The 13,392-nt window shown below is 34.7% G+C and overlaps 1 protein-coding gene across 4 annotated transcripts in view; it reads right to left on the bottom strand.

Moving 5' to 3' along the window:
• Window positions 1-1,874: 1,874 nt before the first annotated feature.
• The window catches only part of LOC114660138 (matrin-3-like), a 98,230-nt gene continuing 86,712 nt past the window's right edge, over window positions 1,875-13,392 (bottom strand). For all 4 annotated transcript variants that reach the window (XM_051933823.1, XM_051933826.1, XM_051933824.1 and 1 more), the window contains 5 exons: window positions 11,182-11,343; window positions 4,132-4,235; window positions 2,930-3,021; window positions 2,564-2,682; window positions 1,875-2,146 (listed from right to left, as the gene is read on the bottom strand). In XM_051933823.1, the coding sequence (XP_051789783.1) occupies window positions 2,102-2,146; window positions 2,564-2,682; window positions 2,930-3,021; window positions 4,132-4,235; window positions 11,182-11,343 (522 nt within the window). In that variant the 3' untranslated portion in view covers window positions 1,875-2,101. The remainder of the gene's footprint in view (window positions 2,147-2,563; window positions 2,683-2,929; window positions 3,022-4,131; window positions 4,236-11,181; window positions 11,344-13,392) is intronic.

Here is a 13,392-nt window from a genome sequence, read left to right as displayed (position 1 = left end):
AGCAGCAGAAATTTTTCTGTAACCTTCCCCAGATATGTGCCTCGAGACAATCCTGTCTCGGAGGTCTACAGACAATTCCTTTGACTTCATGCTTGGTTTGTGCTCGGACATGAACTGTCAACTGTGGGACCTTATATAGACAGGTGTGTGCCTTTCCAAATCATGTCCAGTCAACTGAATTTATCACAGGTGGACTCCAATTAAGCTGCAGAAACATCTCAAGGATGATCAGGTGAAACAGGATGCACCTGAGCTCAATTTTGAGCTTCACGTCAAAGGCTGTGAATACTTATGTACATGTGCTCCCTCAATTTTTTTATATTTTAATAAATTTGCAAAAACCTCAACCTCAAGTAAACTTTTTTCACGTTGTCATTATGGGGTGTTGTGTGTAGAATTCTGAGGGAAAAAATTGAATTTAATCCATTTTGGAACAAGGCTGTAACAACAAAATGTGGAAAAAGTGATGCGCTGTGAATACTTTCTAGATGCACTGTATGTATGTATGTATATATATATATATATATATATATATATATATATATGTGTGTGTGTGTGTATGTGTGTTGGCATGTCTTTTTTTGTTTCCAGTCTGTGGAGATGATTCACACTTCTTTCCTCCATCAAGATAGAAACACTGTGTAAACAGTAAAATCTTTTGTTATTACTTCACAGGGTCTGACAGGTTTTCTTACTCTTGGATTGTCTTTTAAGGTTTGTTTTGATTGGTGCTGGTTTATGTGGCTAATTCTTTTGCATTTGGCCTGCACTGCCTTCCCTAACATGGACAAGGCATGTGACCGGCTAGACTTGAAGATTGTTTTTTGCCACTCTGTACCAGCAATTAACACATGTGTACTGGTGACCCACACCAGACCAACAGAGCCTCAACTGCAATGAACTATACACTTTGTGACTGACATACGGTCAAATGGCTTGTCTCAAATGGAGCTGTACCATAAGTCTGTGCCTGACTGCAAATAGTTGTATCTGGTATGTTATTATTATATGTATATGGTATATATGTATACAATATTGAATAAGTACAATGCTACTGTAATATTCTGGTTTTCGAAATTACTATAAAAAACTAAAAAAAAAAAAACCAAAAAAAAACCCATAAAAACACCATGTTTAGATGCCTCTGTGGCAGAGCGACAGGCGCTCAGCAGGCTCCTGTCAATTATGGAGAATCCACTGCATCCACTAAACAGTGTCATCTCCAGACAGAAGAGCAGCTTCAGCGACAGACTGCTGTCACTGTCCTGCTCCACTGACAGACTGAGATCATCGTTCCTCCCCCAAACTATGCGACTCTTCAATTCCACCCGGGGGGGGTAAACGTTAACATTATACAAAGTTATTGTCTATTTTCACCTGCATTATTATCAATCTTTAATTTAATATTTTTTTTGTATCAGTATGCTGCTGCTGGAGTATGTGAATTTCCCCTTGGGATTAATAAAGTATCTATCCATCTATCTATCTACACATCTGCACCATGGTGGGATTTCTCACACCAAGAGTTTCCATAGCATTTGTTCCCACTAATATGAATGTAATGTGGCCATAAAGACTAGTCTGTGTAAACTGAAACCACTTATGACAAATATGAACAAACAAGTTAACCAATGTTGCTTGAGGAATTTCTTTGCAGAAAAACCTGCTACTCTGTATGCTTGGTATGAATTCTTAATCTTGGCACATGTTCATATTTATTTTATTAAATAACTCAACCACTATTTTGAAAATAACTTACCGGTTTTAATTGTGAAATACGTATAAAATAAAAAGACAAATGTAACATTCATCAACAGCACTAAAATAATACTATATGTAGGTTAAAGTCAAAATCAATAAATAACTTGCCCAAGTACTTTGTTATTATGTATATTTAATACTTCGAAATGATGACAATATAGAATTTTAAATTCACACATATAAAGAAATGAGACTGATTTACATTTTCTTTGTTAACACTATGAAAATTCTGAAGGCAGTTAAACTATTTTATGAAAAGATTTGGATCATACAATATATTTTCAAAGAAAAAATGAAAATATAGCCAAGACAATGCCATAATTTTTCACAAATTTCTTGTTCAATTTTCTGCAGTAGGACAGCTGCTTTCCTTGTCAATCTTGTTCTGGGAGAATACAAAAGAGAACAAACGGCATTCAATGAAGCTAATGAAGACCTAGACGACAGCTGTCAGAATTAGATACCTGTAAGCACACAAAAATGACTCTGGTAGACCTTTTTGTGAACATAAACAATTACTTTTCTGAAACAAAATATATCCCAGGATATAATGTTTACTGAATTATTAAATCAGTTAATGAAAAAAAAATGCTTTAATATAGTAGATTCATAGAATGCATTCATTCAAATAAACCACAACCTTTATTTTGCATGATGCCTCAAACAGTATGAACCATTATAAAGGTACAGGATGCACCATTATAAGGTATTTAATGGTGCAAAGATTATAATACAGTAGCAAGCACAAAAGTAACCTACTCAAATCTACTGCTGTATAATGTTTACAACAAGCATACTTTACCTTTAGCTTTTGATAGTGGGGCTGGGTTTTACAGTGTGCAAGCTTTGACTGCTCTGTACAATAGAAGAGATTGCACAACTTGCAAAAGTAGCCAGTAGCAGGAACCATGAACTCTAATCCTGCAATTTTAAAACAAATCCAAAATTTTAAAAAGATAGTAGAAACTATTCACAATCATTTTGCCAAGAAAACATCTGGATTGGGAGGTAAGAGGAGGGTTTGGGTGGGGACAGTATTTGGGAGGGGGTGAGTTGACTCGTGAAATAAAAATTTAAGCAAATGGTTGAGATTTAAAAAAAACTATGCGCACACACACACAGAATGAAAAATGAATGTTACAAATCAGGTACCAAAGACACGACTTACCATAACAGGTGTTGGGTTGATATGGTTCTAAAGGAGTTTGTTTTACGGGGGACTTTTTAATATCCTCTGCCTCCTGTTTTTTTACAACATTTCTGAAAAGGACAGGATAGTAAATATTAAAGTAGACAGAAGTCAAACCCTTTTTCATGAAAACAGCCTGGAAACATAATGAATATGGAGTTAAAGAAACTCTGTACAATTTAGGCAGCCCTGTCTTAGGATTTAGACAGGTGGTTCCAATAGTGTGCAGCATGAACAAAAATCCATACCACCAATTAAAAATTTTGATGGTTTCAGCATATACAAGTGTAATGCATATGTATATACTTTTAAGACTGAACCTTTTTTCAAAAAAAAAAAAAAAAAAAATTAAATGTCCACATAAGTATGCCTTTTATCTGCTCAAATGTCCATCAACACTGCTACTCAAATTGTTTTAATATCCGTTATATATATATCTCTAGCTTGAACCAAAGAAAGAACAGGTTCTCTATCTCTCTTGCTTATCCTGCTGTCAAGTAAACACAGCATTAGCCACAGCTTTTCCTGTTCCCTCACCTCACTGTTCTAAACAGACGTCTTTAAACATACATGTATATCTTGTCAAATCTGTTTGATCCAATGTAGAATCACAAGGCGCCTGAGCTAGTATCAACTGAACAATCAAGCATAGACATCCCTCTGAGTAATATTGATCTTAAAGATTCTGGCTTTGATTACCCTTTAGAGATGGGGAAAAAGAGGCAGCTTTTATTCCCCTGAGCCCAACTGAAGTGTAATGAGGAGCTGGTGGCCACCTGGTGGTGCAGCTTCATGAAAAAAAAGCCACCTGAGGCCATGAAAATCATCACCATTGTAGGGCGACAGCACACAGTATAAGCCTTGTCAAAATCCCTTTGACTGATAACATACATATCCATATTCCTGCCATTTTAAATCTATTTCTCATAATGAAATCTCTCATAGCAATGTAAAATCCAGTAATGCATCTACGCCGTTAACTGGGGTATTATTGTATTAGCATTGGTGTGAGTACAAAATTATAGATATATCCACAGTTACCTAACAATACACTACTCTAGAAATATGTTACTATTGACGAGTAGCTTGCTGGCAGTGTGATCTGTTCATGACATCACAAATCAGTTTGCTGTGTTTTTTTACTATTTAGTTGTACAAATTAATAATATTCTTTTCCTTACCCCTTAGTAATCATCTTCTCATCCAGCTGTAACTCAATCTGTTTGTCTTGGCCTACTGTTACATTAAACTTTGCATCCTTTTTAAGGGACATTTTTACAACTGCCTATGGGAGAAAAAAAAAAAGGCATTAAAAAAAGCTTTAGGCACAATACTATTACAAAGTTACATGTATCAAAGACAGTGGGCAAATATTTTATAAATACATAAATATATTGTTATCACTCTTTAATTTAATAGTGTTCTTTAGGTGAATTTCCCCTTGGGATTAATAAAGTATCTATCTATATCTCTCTTTTTATATATATATATATTTATATATATATATATATATATATATATATATATATTATATATATATATATATAAAAATACAGGTGTGCGCGTCGGTAATATGTCTTTAATTTTCTCTGACAGTAATACTGGCTTGTATGTGGCTGTAATATGAGTCACTGTATTGTGTACCTTTAATTTCCTCTCTCAGTAATACTGGTTTGTATTTCTGTAAGACACCTGTAACTTTCTCTGACAGTAATATCACGCGCCGCACAGTGCACCGCGCATGCACACTTCACCAGAAGACACACACACGGACACCTGGACGCACACAGGGATTTTATTAAAGAGGATATTATATTATATAATATATATATATATATATATATGCGCACATTCACACAAAAAACACCTGATTCTAACTTCTTTACGGGATTGAAATGGTGATAAATGTAGGGGCTTACTTAATTTACTTTGCAATTGTGTTAATTTAGATTAAGAGAGTGGATACACCATGTCAATTTTATGTGTCATTTGTTCAAGTATGTTACACCTTTACTTGGAGGCAATACTTGCATGATGACCTAATGTTTGCCTGTTCAAATATGTTGATAAAGTCAAACATTTCCATGTAGTGTACTTACTTTTTCATATACTGTATGTAATTAGATTTCTGGAGAGATGGATGAGTGAAAAGTTAATCAGCTTTATTTAGATGTAACCATAATAAAGTAATGAAAATTTATCATAGAGGGGTCCTAATAAACTAAACAAAAAGTCTCAATTTATTAAAAAAAAGTGCAGCTATGGATAAGTTACTTGCTTCAACATCACTTTGATAGAATATGGCACAAGCTGTAATTTTTCTGACTACATGTAACTTGAAAAGTGCATTATTAGCCATTCTGACAACAATGTGAAAATATGACATGTCTAAGTACATTCCTTGAAGTTGAATCAACATGACTGTGGACTCAATAACTAAGTCTTTTAACAAATTGTTGCACTAAGTGTTATATAATGCATGTACTACAGACAAACTGTTGCTAAAACAAAGTTGAACAATAACAAATCTTATTCTGTATCTTGCAGAATGTATTTTTTGACTTGTATGTCTGCAATGATTGTCATTAATGCTTTATTAAGAGGCATGAGTGGCAAATCTGTTGGCAGCATTGTTATATTTTAGATCCTGCTCAAAGTTTAAGGTGGCACCCATTTTTGTGACTGTTGAAAACTGCAGTAGTCTTGTATTAGTGTACTTAACCTGATATGGCATACACCTTTCCCAAAACAACAAACTGCAGAAAAACATAAGGAAGAGAAAATGAGAGCCCAATCAATGCATGTTAATTATTACAAAATTCGAGTGATGAGGAGAGAACAAGTGAAAATGTGCATACTTGTCTTTTTTTGGGCAATAAAAATGTGATTCAGAGGTAGTCTGTGAAGTAATGTTTTTCTACTTCTTGTGTTATTGTGTTAAAGGTCCTCCTTTGTAAGAACTGCAACCTGAGGATTTTTCTGCTTTGAAAACTCTCTGTTCAAGGAGTATAAAAGAAACTATTGAGCAATGATGGCCGAACAGATTGTAGATTTTTTTTCTAAAAGACTAGGGGGCTTTGCCCCCTGCTTGCTTCACTCGCCAACCCCCGTTTTTGTTTTTTCGGATACACACTTTTAAGATTTTTTTTTCTTTGAACTGTTGCTATTTCATTAGTTTCACTTTTATTTCTGAACTTCTGTAAAAACAATATTTGGAATCTTTCGAGTCCCAATGTGCTGAATCTTTTTAATGAGGCCAGTGAGACATGTGTTTAATGACTTTGTACCATAATTCTGCATAGGTTTCTCTGTTTGGAATTTCAGCACAGACAAAACGATCTACATCAACAGCAGTTAATTTTTTTTGCAAAGTAACCAATAAATGAATGTGAGGTAAACTCCGTTTTTGAAATTCTCTTGACTTAAACTTCAAAGCCTTACAATATTTACATACTTCTGACATATCACCTATGTCCATATATTCGATCTCTATTCGCCTTTTCGTTATTTCTCCGAGTAATAATTTCTCTTTCTTTGCGCTAATGCGATGTTTCTTTGTTTTGACACTGTCGTTTTTTTCTGCTTTCATATTCTGTATCTTGCTCTGCATGTGTTTCGTGCCTATGTTTTTTTTTTTTTTTTTTTGAGGCTTCTGAATTCCAGTTTTCATTATCTCTAACCTGCTCTGCATGTGTTTGGCCCCCTTGTTTTTTTAACCTCTTTATGACGTTTTACTTTGTTTTCTACTCTATCTTTTATTTCTTACCTCACTTTATCCTGCTTTTGTTTCAATGACACCTGGTCCGTGGTGATTATTTTCCCTTTTTCGAGTAATAATTTCCATTTGTTTTCGCTACTGCGATCTTTCTTTTTTTTATACTTTCTAATTTTACTACTTTCATATTCTTTAACTTTCTCCACACGTGTATCGTGGCAAGGTTTTTTTTTTTTTTTTTTTTGAGCCTTTCAAATTCCATTGCTTTCATAATCTCTAACCTGCTCTGCATGTGTATAGCACCAATGTCCGGATTGGATGTGCTTTTTTATCAATTCCACTTGTTCCGGGCTGGTAATTACTTTCCTTATTTTCTGAATTTGCACCTAGATTATTCTTTTTCTTTTTTGTCTCTCCAACGCTTTTGAGTCTCTTTTCTCCGCACTGCTTTCTTCTTCACTTAGTCGTCTACGTTTCATCTATAACGTATTGTTCTTATACACTTTATATGCGCTGAAAGCCCTGGATCTGTGTGTGATCAAAGCCAAAACACAACTGAGTGTTATTTGGTTGTAAGTAGGGCGTGTCTTGCAAGAATCTCATGTTCTACATCATCGCGAGACAGTCCTGGGTCAATCTCTTGCCACAAAGTCTCATGTTTAAGGTCCCCACGAGACGTTCCGTGGCCAATCTCTTTAGTCTTGTGGATCTGTAATGAATTATTATTATTATTATTAAGATCACATCTCGACGCCCTACTGTTTCTCTGCAGGATTTTTTTTTTTTTTTAATAATAGAGAGAGATGTAATATGTGTACAAAAGAATATTGCAACTTAATACAAAGTCAAGAAACTAGATTCAGGTGGTGATGGAGGTAGCCGATAGGATAATTCAGATTCTTAGGTAAAATTACCTTATTCCCCCTTTTCCATAGACCTTCCAGGTCATTGATTTTTAGGCTTATCTTTCAAGAAAACAAGTTCATTTTGTATTGTTTTGTGGCAGAGTGATGAGAGTCATTATCTTTTCTTCTGTTGCCAAGCAGAACAGTCAGAGAGCCAATGTATCCTGCTAAATCTTTGGTTCAACATTTGGATGGTAGTTATTGAAATATTTGCTGGATAAATGTTCACTGACCAACATTTTATAAACCTGCATAACTTTCTTTTATGATGACTAAAACATTGAACAACATAATGCTCTGTGCTCCACCACCCTACCAACGTGCCAATATGTAGAAAAATCAACCCAGCTACAAAAACACACCATTATTGTTTATAATTGTTAAAACAGCAAGATGCAACTTAAATCAACAACTGTTACACAGTGTATTCAACAATTTGGACATCTTCATATTTTTTGTTATAAAACAAATTACAGTAGATCTCATTTGGCTTTTCTGATCAACACAAAAAAAGTGCTTAATGAAAAAGTGACAACAGAACTCTGGAAAGTGGTCTAAATTAATTACAAATATAAAGCACAAAATAACAACTGAGCCAAAAAAAATTAGATGTTGAACAAGAGTTCCGTAGGATACATCCTAGTAATGTCTTATGGTATGTACAAAGTAATTGTCCAATTTAAAAAGAAAAAAAATAATCCAAAAATATTTTTACTAGCCATGTGCGCCCAACTACGTTGTGCGTGTTAAAGTTGTCTGTGAAGGGCTCACTGTTTAAACGCGGCTGCCAGTTGTGAACTGGGCCCTTTGTCGCACAGCATTATGATTTTTTATAAGGAAAACTAAATTACAAAACAAAACCCTTGGACATTGATTCGATAGGAATGGCCTACTTGGAATCACTGTCCAAATAGTAATTATGTGGTGGTGTAGGAGCATTTCTGCTTCTCTCCGTTCACAGTCCGTCTCGTTTTCACAACGCTGTCGTTTCCTCTCATGATCTCTTCTCAACCTTTCTCCAATCTCACAGGTTGCTTTGTGGCAATCCAAAGAGTAAGGCAATATACATGGAGCAATGGTTATAAAAGGGGGACACATAGGTATCCAGGCTCTTTAAAGCATAAATAGGGATCACTTCATTGACATGTGAGCAAGCCAGGGTACAACTGTGAGACGCGCAACACTCGCCGGCTACAACGTAATAGTAATAATTTCCGGAACGTGCTGTTACATTGTCATTTATTTTACCCACTGTCTTTCTTTCATTCATATGTTACGTAGGCACGTACCTTTTATCTTCGGCAATCTCATTCTCTAACCAGGCCTCATTAGCTAACCAGCGTAACACTGTCCACCACCCCTTTCGTTATTCTGGCACATTGTTGACATCCGTGAGTAACAACAACGTACTAAACTGGAAGGTGGTCTACGCATGCGTGGAATTCGCGGACAAACAAAGATCAAGATCCAAATGAAGATTATATATAAAGATTAGTTAATTTAAAGCACAACAATTTGTTTAGTTTGAATGTCTGTGTTTTGAGGTGTGACTGGAGTACTACAGTCTTCAGTAGTATAAGCCTGGAGGAGATTCTTAATGCAATGCCTATGTTTTAGCTGTCTCTCTACTGCCATCTAGTGCTTCTTCTTCCAATTCATTCACGGACAAACAAAGGTCAAGATCCAAATGAAGATTATATATAGAGATTTGTAAACATGGATGATGAATTTTAATAAAAAAGCGCAGCTAAAGTAAATTTTATAAACTGCAAATACAATGAAACAGAGTAGAAGTGTGATCAGATCTAAAATTAAAACCATTGTTTTGATACAGTTTATAGCTTACGTAAAAATATCACATTAATAGAAATTATATATATATTATATATATACACACACACACACACACACAGTATATACATATATACACACAGTATAAATACAAACAAACCCCTGAAGGTGTTACACTAGAGAACTGTGACCTGTACTCTGCCATGCAAATGATCATACTGTGTGGAATGTCTGAACATACTCTTTTGACCTAGAGGCACAATTGGTTTCAGTCTTCTGCCAGTGGCTCGTTATGGGAGGCACACCATCCAATCCAGTCTACACAAGCTTGATCAGGAGATATCTAGCAAGCATGCTGGTCAGGGGAGTTGACAAACAACCTCTCGAGCACATGGAGTTGCATGGACAAGATGTGTTCTTCAGCAAGTCAACACCCACCCACATTTCCCATTTCATACAGCAAACAGGATCAGGATGATGTCCTATCCACAAAAAACAAATGCAAATAAGCACTGAAGCTAATAGTACCAAACACCATGTTGCCTGATTTGGGCAGACATGTACATAACCATCGCTTATTCCCACACTGAAATCTGCATTCATCACCAAAGATACCTGATGCATTCCTCTCTCCAGTCAGCCTGCAGAGTCGATGCACGACAAAGATGGTGGGGGAGCCTGCAACTTCAAGAACACTATTGTATATAGTTCAACAGGACATTTCTGATGTGACACTAGCCGCATTTCTATTAAACTCCTTAATGAGCACTTTGAAATTGTGAAACAAAAAAACAGTAATGGAAGCGTGAATTTCAAAAAAACATTCAAAATTCGTAAAAAAGTTTATACACTCGCTTGAGATGGTTTTTCAGTTGATTCGACAAAGGAATAATTCACAAAACTGCAATGGAAACACTTTTGCATTTAGGTCACACGACATGAATACAGCAGCATTATAAGTACTACCAGGTGGCCCAACACAAATGTATCTGATCATTAATCAGTCATCAACGACCGCCTGCAGAACAAGTGACATCCAGCCTTTCCTGTTAACATAATCCAGATACCAGTCACTTGGTGCACGAGTAGGGATATGTGAACTGTTGACTGCACCATAAACCTGAGGTATTTTGTGTGCCTCAAAATCTGTCATGCCTCTTCCACATCAGGTAAAACGATGTATTGCCTCATTTGTGTGGAGCATATGGCCTGACACACCTGATATACACGTGTGAACGGTGGTTTTGCTCACACCAAAAGTCTTGCCAACAACCTTGTACTCTGTGCAGGTAACCAGTTTATAAAGAGTGATGGCTATGAGCTTCACAGTCGGGAGTGGCTTGCTCCGCTATGGCAAGGGACACAAGAGAGCCTATTACAACGCATAATTCCATGAATGTTGAGCTGCTCATCCTAAAACTTTGTACCCTTAACACCTTAGTAAAATCACTGTGGATGATTTCAAAGAAATCCCTAAAATGTGACCTCTTGCAAGTATAGGGAGTTCGCCCTCCCCTTTACTGTATTCACTCACTCTTGTTACCTCCAATTACAAACTAACATCTTTGCTGTACTCTGAATTATAATGGTGTGCTCCACTAACCTTTGGACTTTGATCACATCATTATCTGCCTTCTATCTTTATCATAAATTTTCTACTAGTATACTGTACTATGTTCAAATTGTCAGGAAGAAAGAAAGCAACACAATGTATATTATTAATATCTATGAAATATACATGCAGAACCCTTTGATTTCAAATACTTATTAAAATAATCATTTGTATCCCATATATAAGTATACCAGAGCTTTTTACTTACAGTCCCAACATCAGCAGACAAATTTCCTCTAGCTTGCTGTCTTTCCAAAATATTTTCAGTCTGTTCTTCAAATTTATTCTTCAGATTTTCTTCAATCTGTGTAGTATTGCATACCTGGTTTTCAATAGGTTTTACAGAAAAAATACCATTCTCAACTTTTTCCTTCAAAAATAAAAACAAATAATTTTTAAAATGTACATTTTTTTTCTTTTTTAAATTCAAAAAGTTCATTCAAAATTATGAAAAAAAACTTCATTTAATATTTTTCCAAAGTTATTATCTGTATTAGTATAAGGACAGAGAGTTTGTGGCAAGAGTAACCGACTAAAATGAAGAGCAGCATTGTTAAACCTCCATTCAGAGCACAGACAGCTTAAAGGCAGGGTAAACCTGGGAACATATGCTATGAAGTTATTGGAATTGGCTTTGTACTTCCTAGCCTCCAGATGTAAATGTAAATAGTGAAACAAATGGATATGCTTGTTTGTAATCAGATTTGGCAATGTAGTACATTCAGTGCATTTGTAAAGAATTCAGATCCCTTTACTTAATTCACATTTGGCTATTTTGCACCCTTATGTAAATATCTTTCACCTTATCAAGCAAAACTCAATATTCCAGAATAACATGGCAAACATTTTTTTTGTAAAACATTCACCAATTAAAAAGACAAATGAACGCTAAATTTGATTCAGTATAAAACATGCATGTTTCATCCATTATGTCCGCTGTATTTAAAAACTTAATATACATTTACTATCATGTGTTAATGTGTGCCATTTTGGGGAAAATGTTGGCTAGTTTATATTAAAATTACTGCTAATAAAGGGTCATCACTGAAAAATAATGGATATAACTGGGTCCAAGGTCACAAAGGTTAAGAACCAATTGCTCTACTGGATTAGCTAAAGTCAGCCTTTCAATCTGCTGAACATCTCTGAAGAGACCAGAAAACAGCTGTCCACCGATGGTCTCCATCCATCCTGATAGAGTTTAGGAGGATCTCCAGAGAAGAATGGCAGTAAATCCCTAAATCCAGGTGTGCAAATTTTGTGTCAAACCCAAGACAACTTCAGGCTTCACTAAGCACTGACTAAAAGGTCTGAAGACTTGTGTAAATATGACCATTTCAGGGTTTTGTTTTTAATACATTTGCAATCATTCTGGGTGAATAGATTGCTGCTTGATTAGAAGGAAAAAAAATCTAAGGCTACCACATAAGAACATGTGAATAAAAAGCGAAGAGGTATGAATATTTTCTGAATGAAGAGTTGTGGCATGGTTTCTATTTGTCTTGTAATAAAGTATATATGACAATACGTTATCCAAAAATCTTAGGGTATTTTGGAAAATTGAGATGCATAAATATATACATATACATACACATACATATATATATATATACATATATATATATATATATATACATATATATATACATACACACATACATACATACATATATATATATATATATATATATATATATATATATATATATATATATATATATATATATATACACATACATACATATACATACATATATATATACATATACATACATATATATATACACATATACACATATATACATATACATACATATATATATACACATATACACATATATACATATACACATATACATATACACATATATACATATACACATATATACATATACACATATATACATATACACATACACACATATACACATACATATACACATATACATATATACATTCATATACACATATACACATACATATACACATATACACATATATACATACACATATACATATACACATATATATATACACATACACATATATATACACACACACATACACATATATATACACACACACACATATATATATACACACACATATATATATACACACACATATATATATATACACACACATATATATATACACACACATATATATATACACACACATATATATATATATATGTGTATGTATTACAGTAATCCCTCCTCCATCACGGGGGTTGCGTTCCAGAGCCACCCGCGAAATAAGAAAATCCGCGAAGTAGAAATCATATGTTTATATGGTTATTTTTATATTGTCATGCTTGGGTCACAGATTTGCGCAGAAACACAGGAGGTTGTAGAGAGACAGGAACGTTATTCAAACACTGCAAACAAACATTTGTCTCTTTTTCAAAAGTTTAAAC

The sequence above is a fragment of the Erpetoichthys calabaricus genome, chromosome 11 (genome assembly GCF_900747795.2).
Source record: "Erpetoichthys calabaricus chromosome 11, fErpCal1.3, whole genome shotgun sequence".
In the NCBI taxonomy this organism is placed as follows: domain Eukaryota; kingdom Metazoa; phylum Chordata; class Cladistia; order Polypteriformes; family Polypteridae; genus Erpetoichthys; species Erpetoichthys calabaricus.
This window is presented reverse-complemented; position numbering and strand designations above follow the sequence as displayed.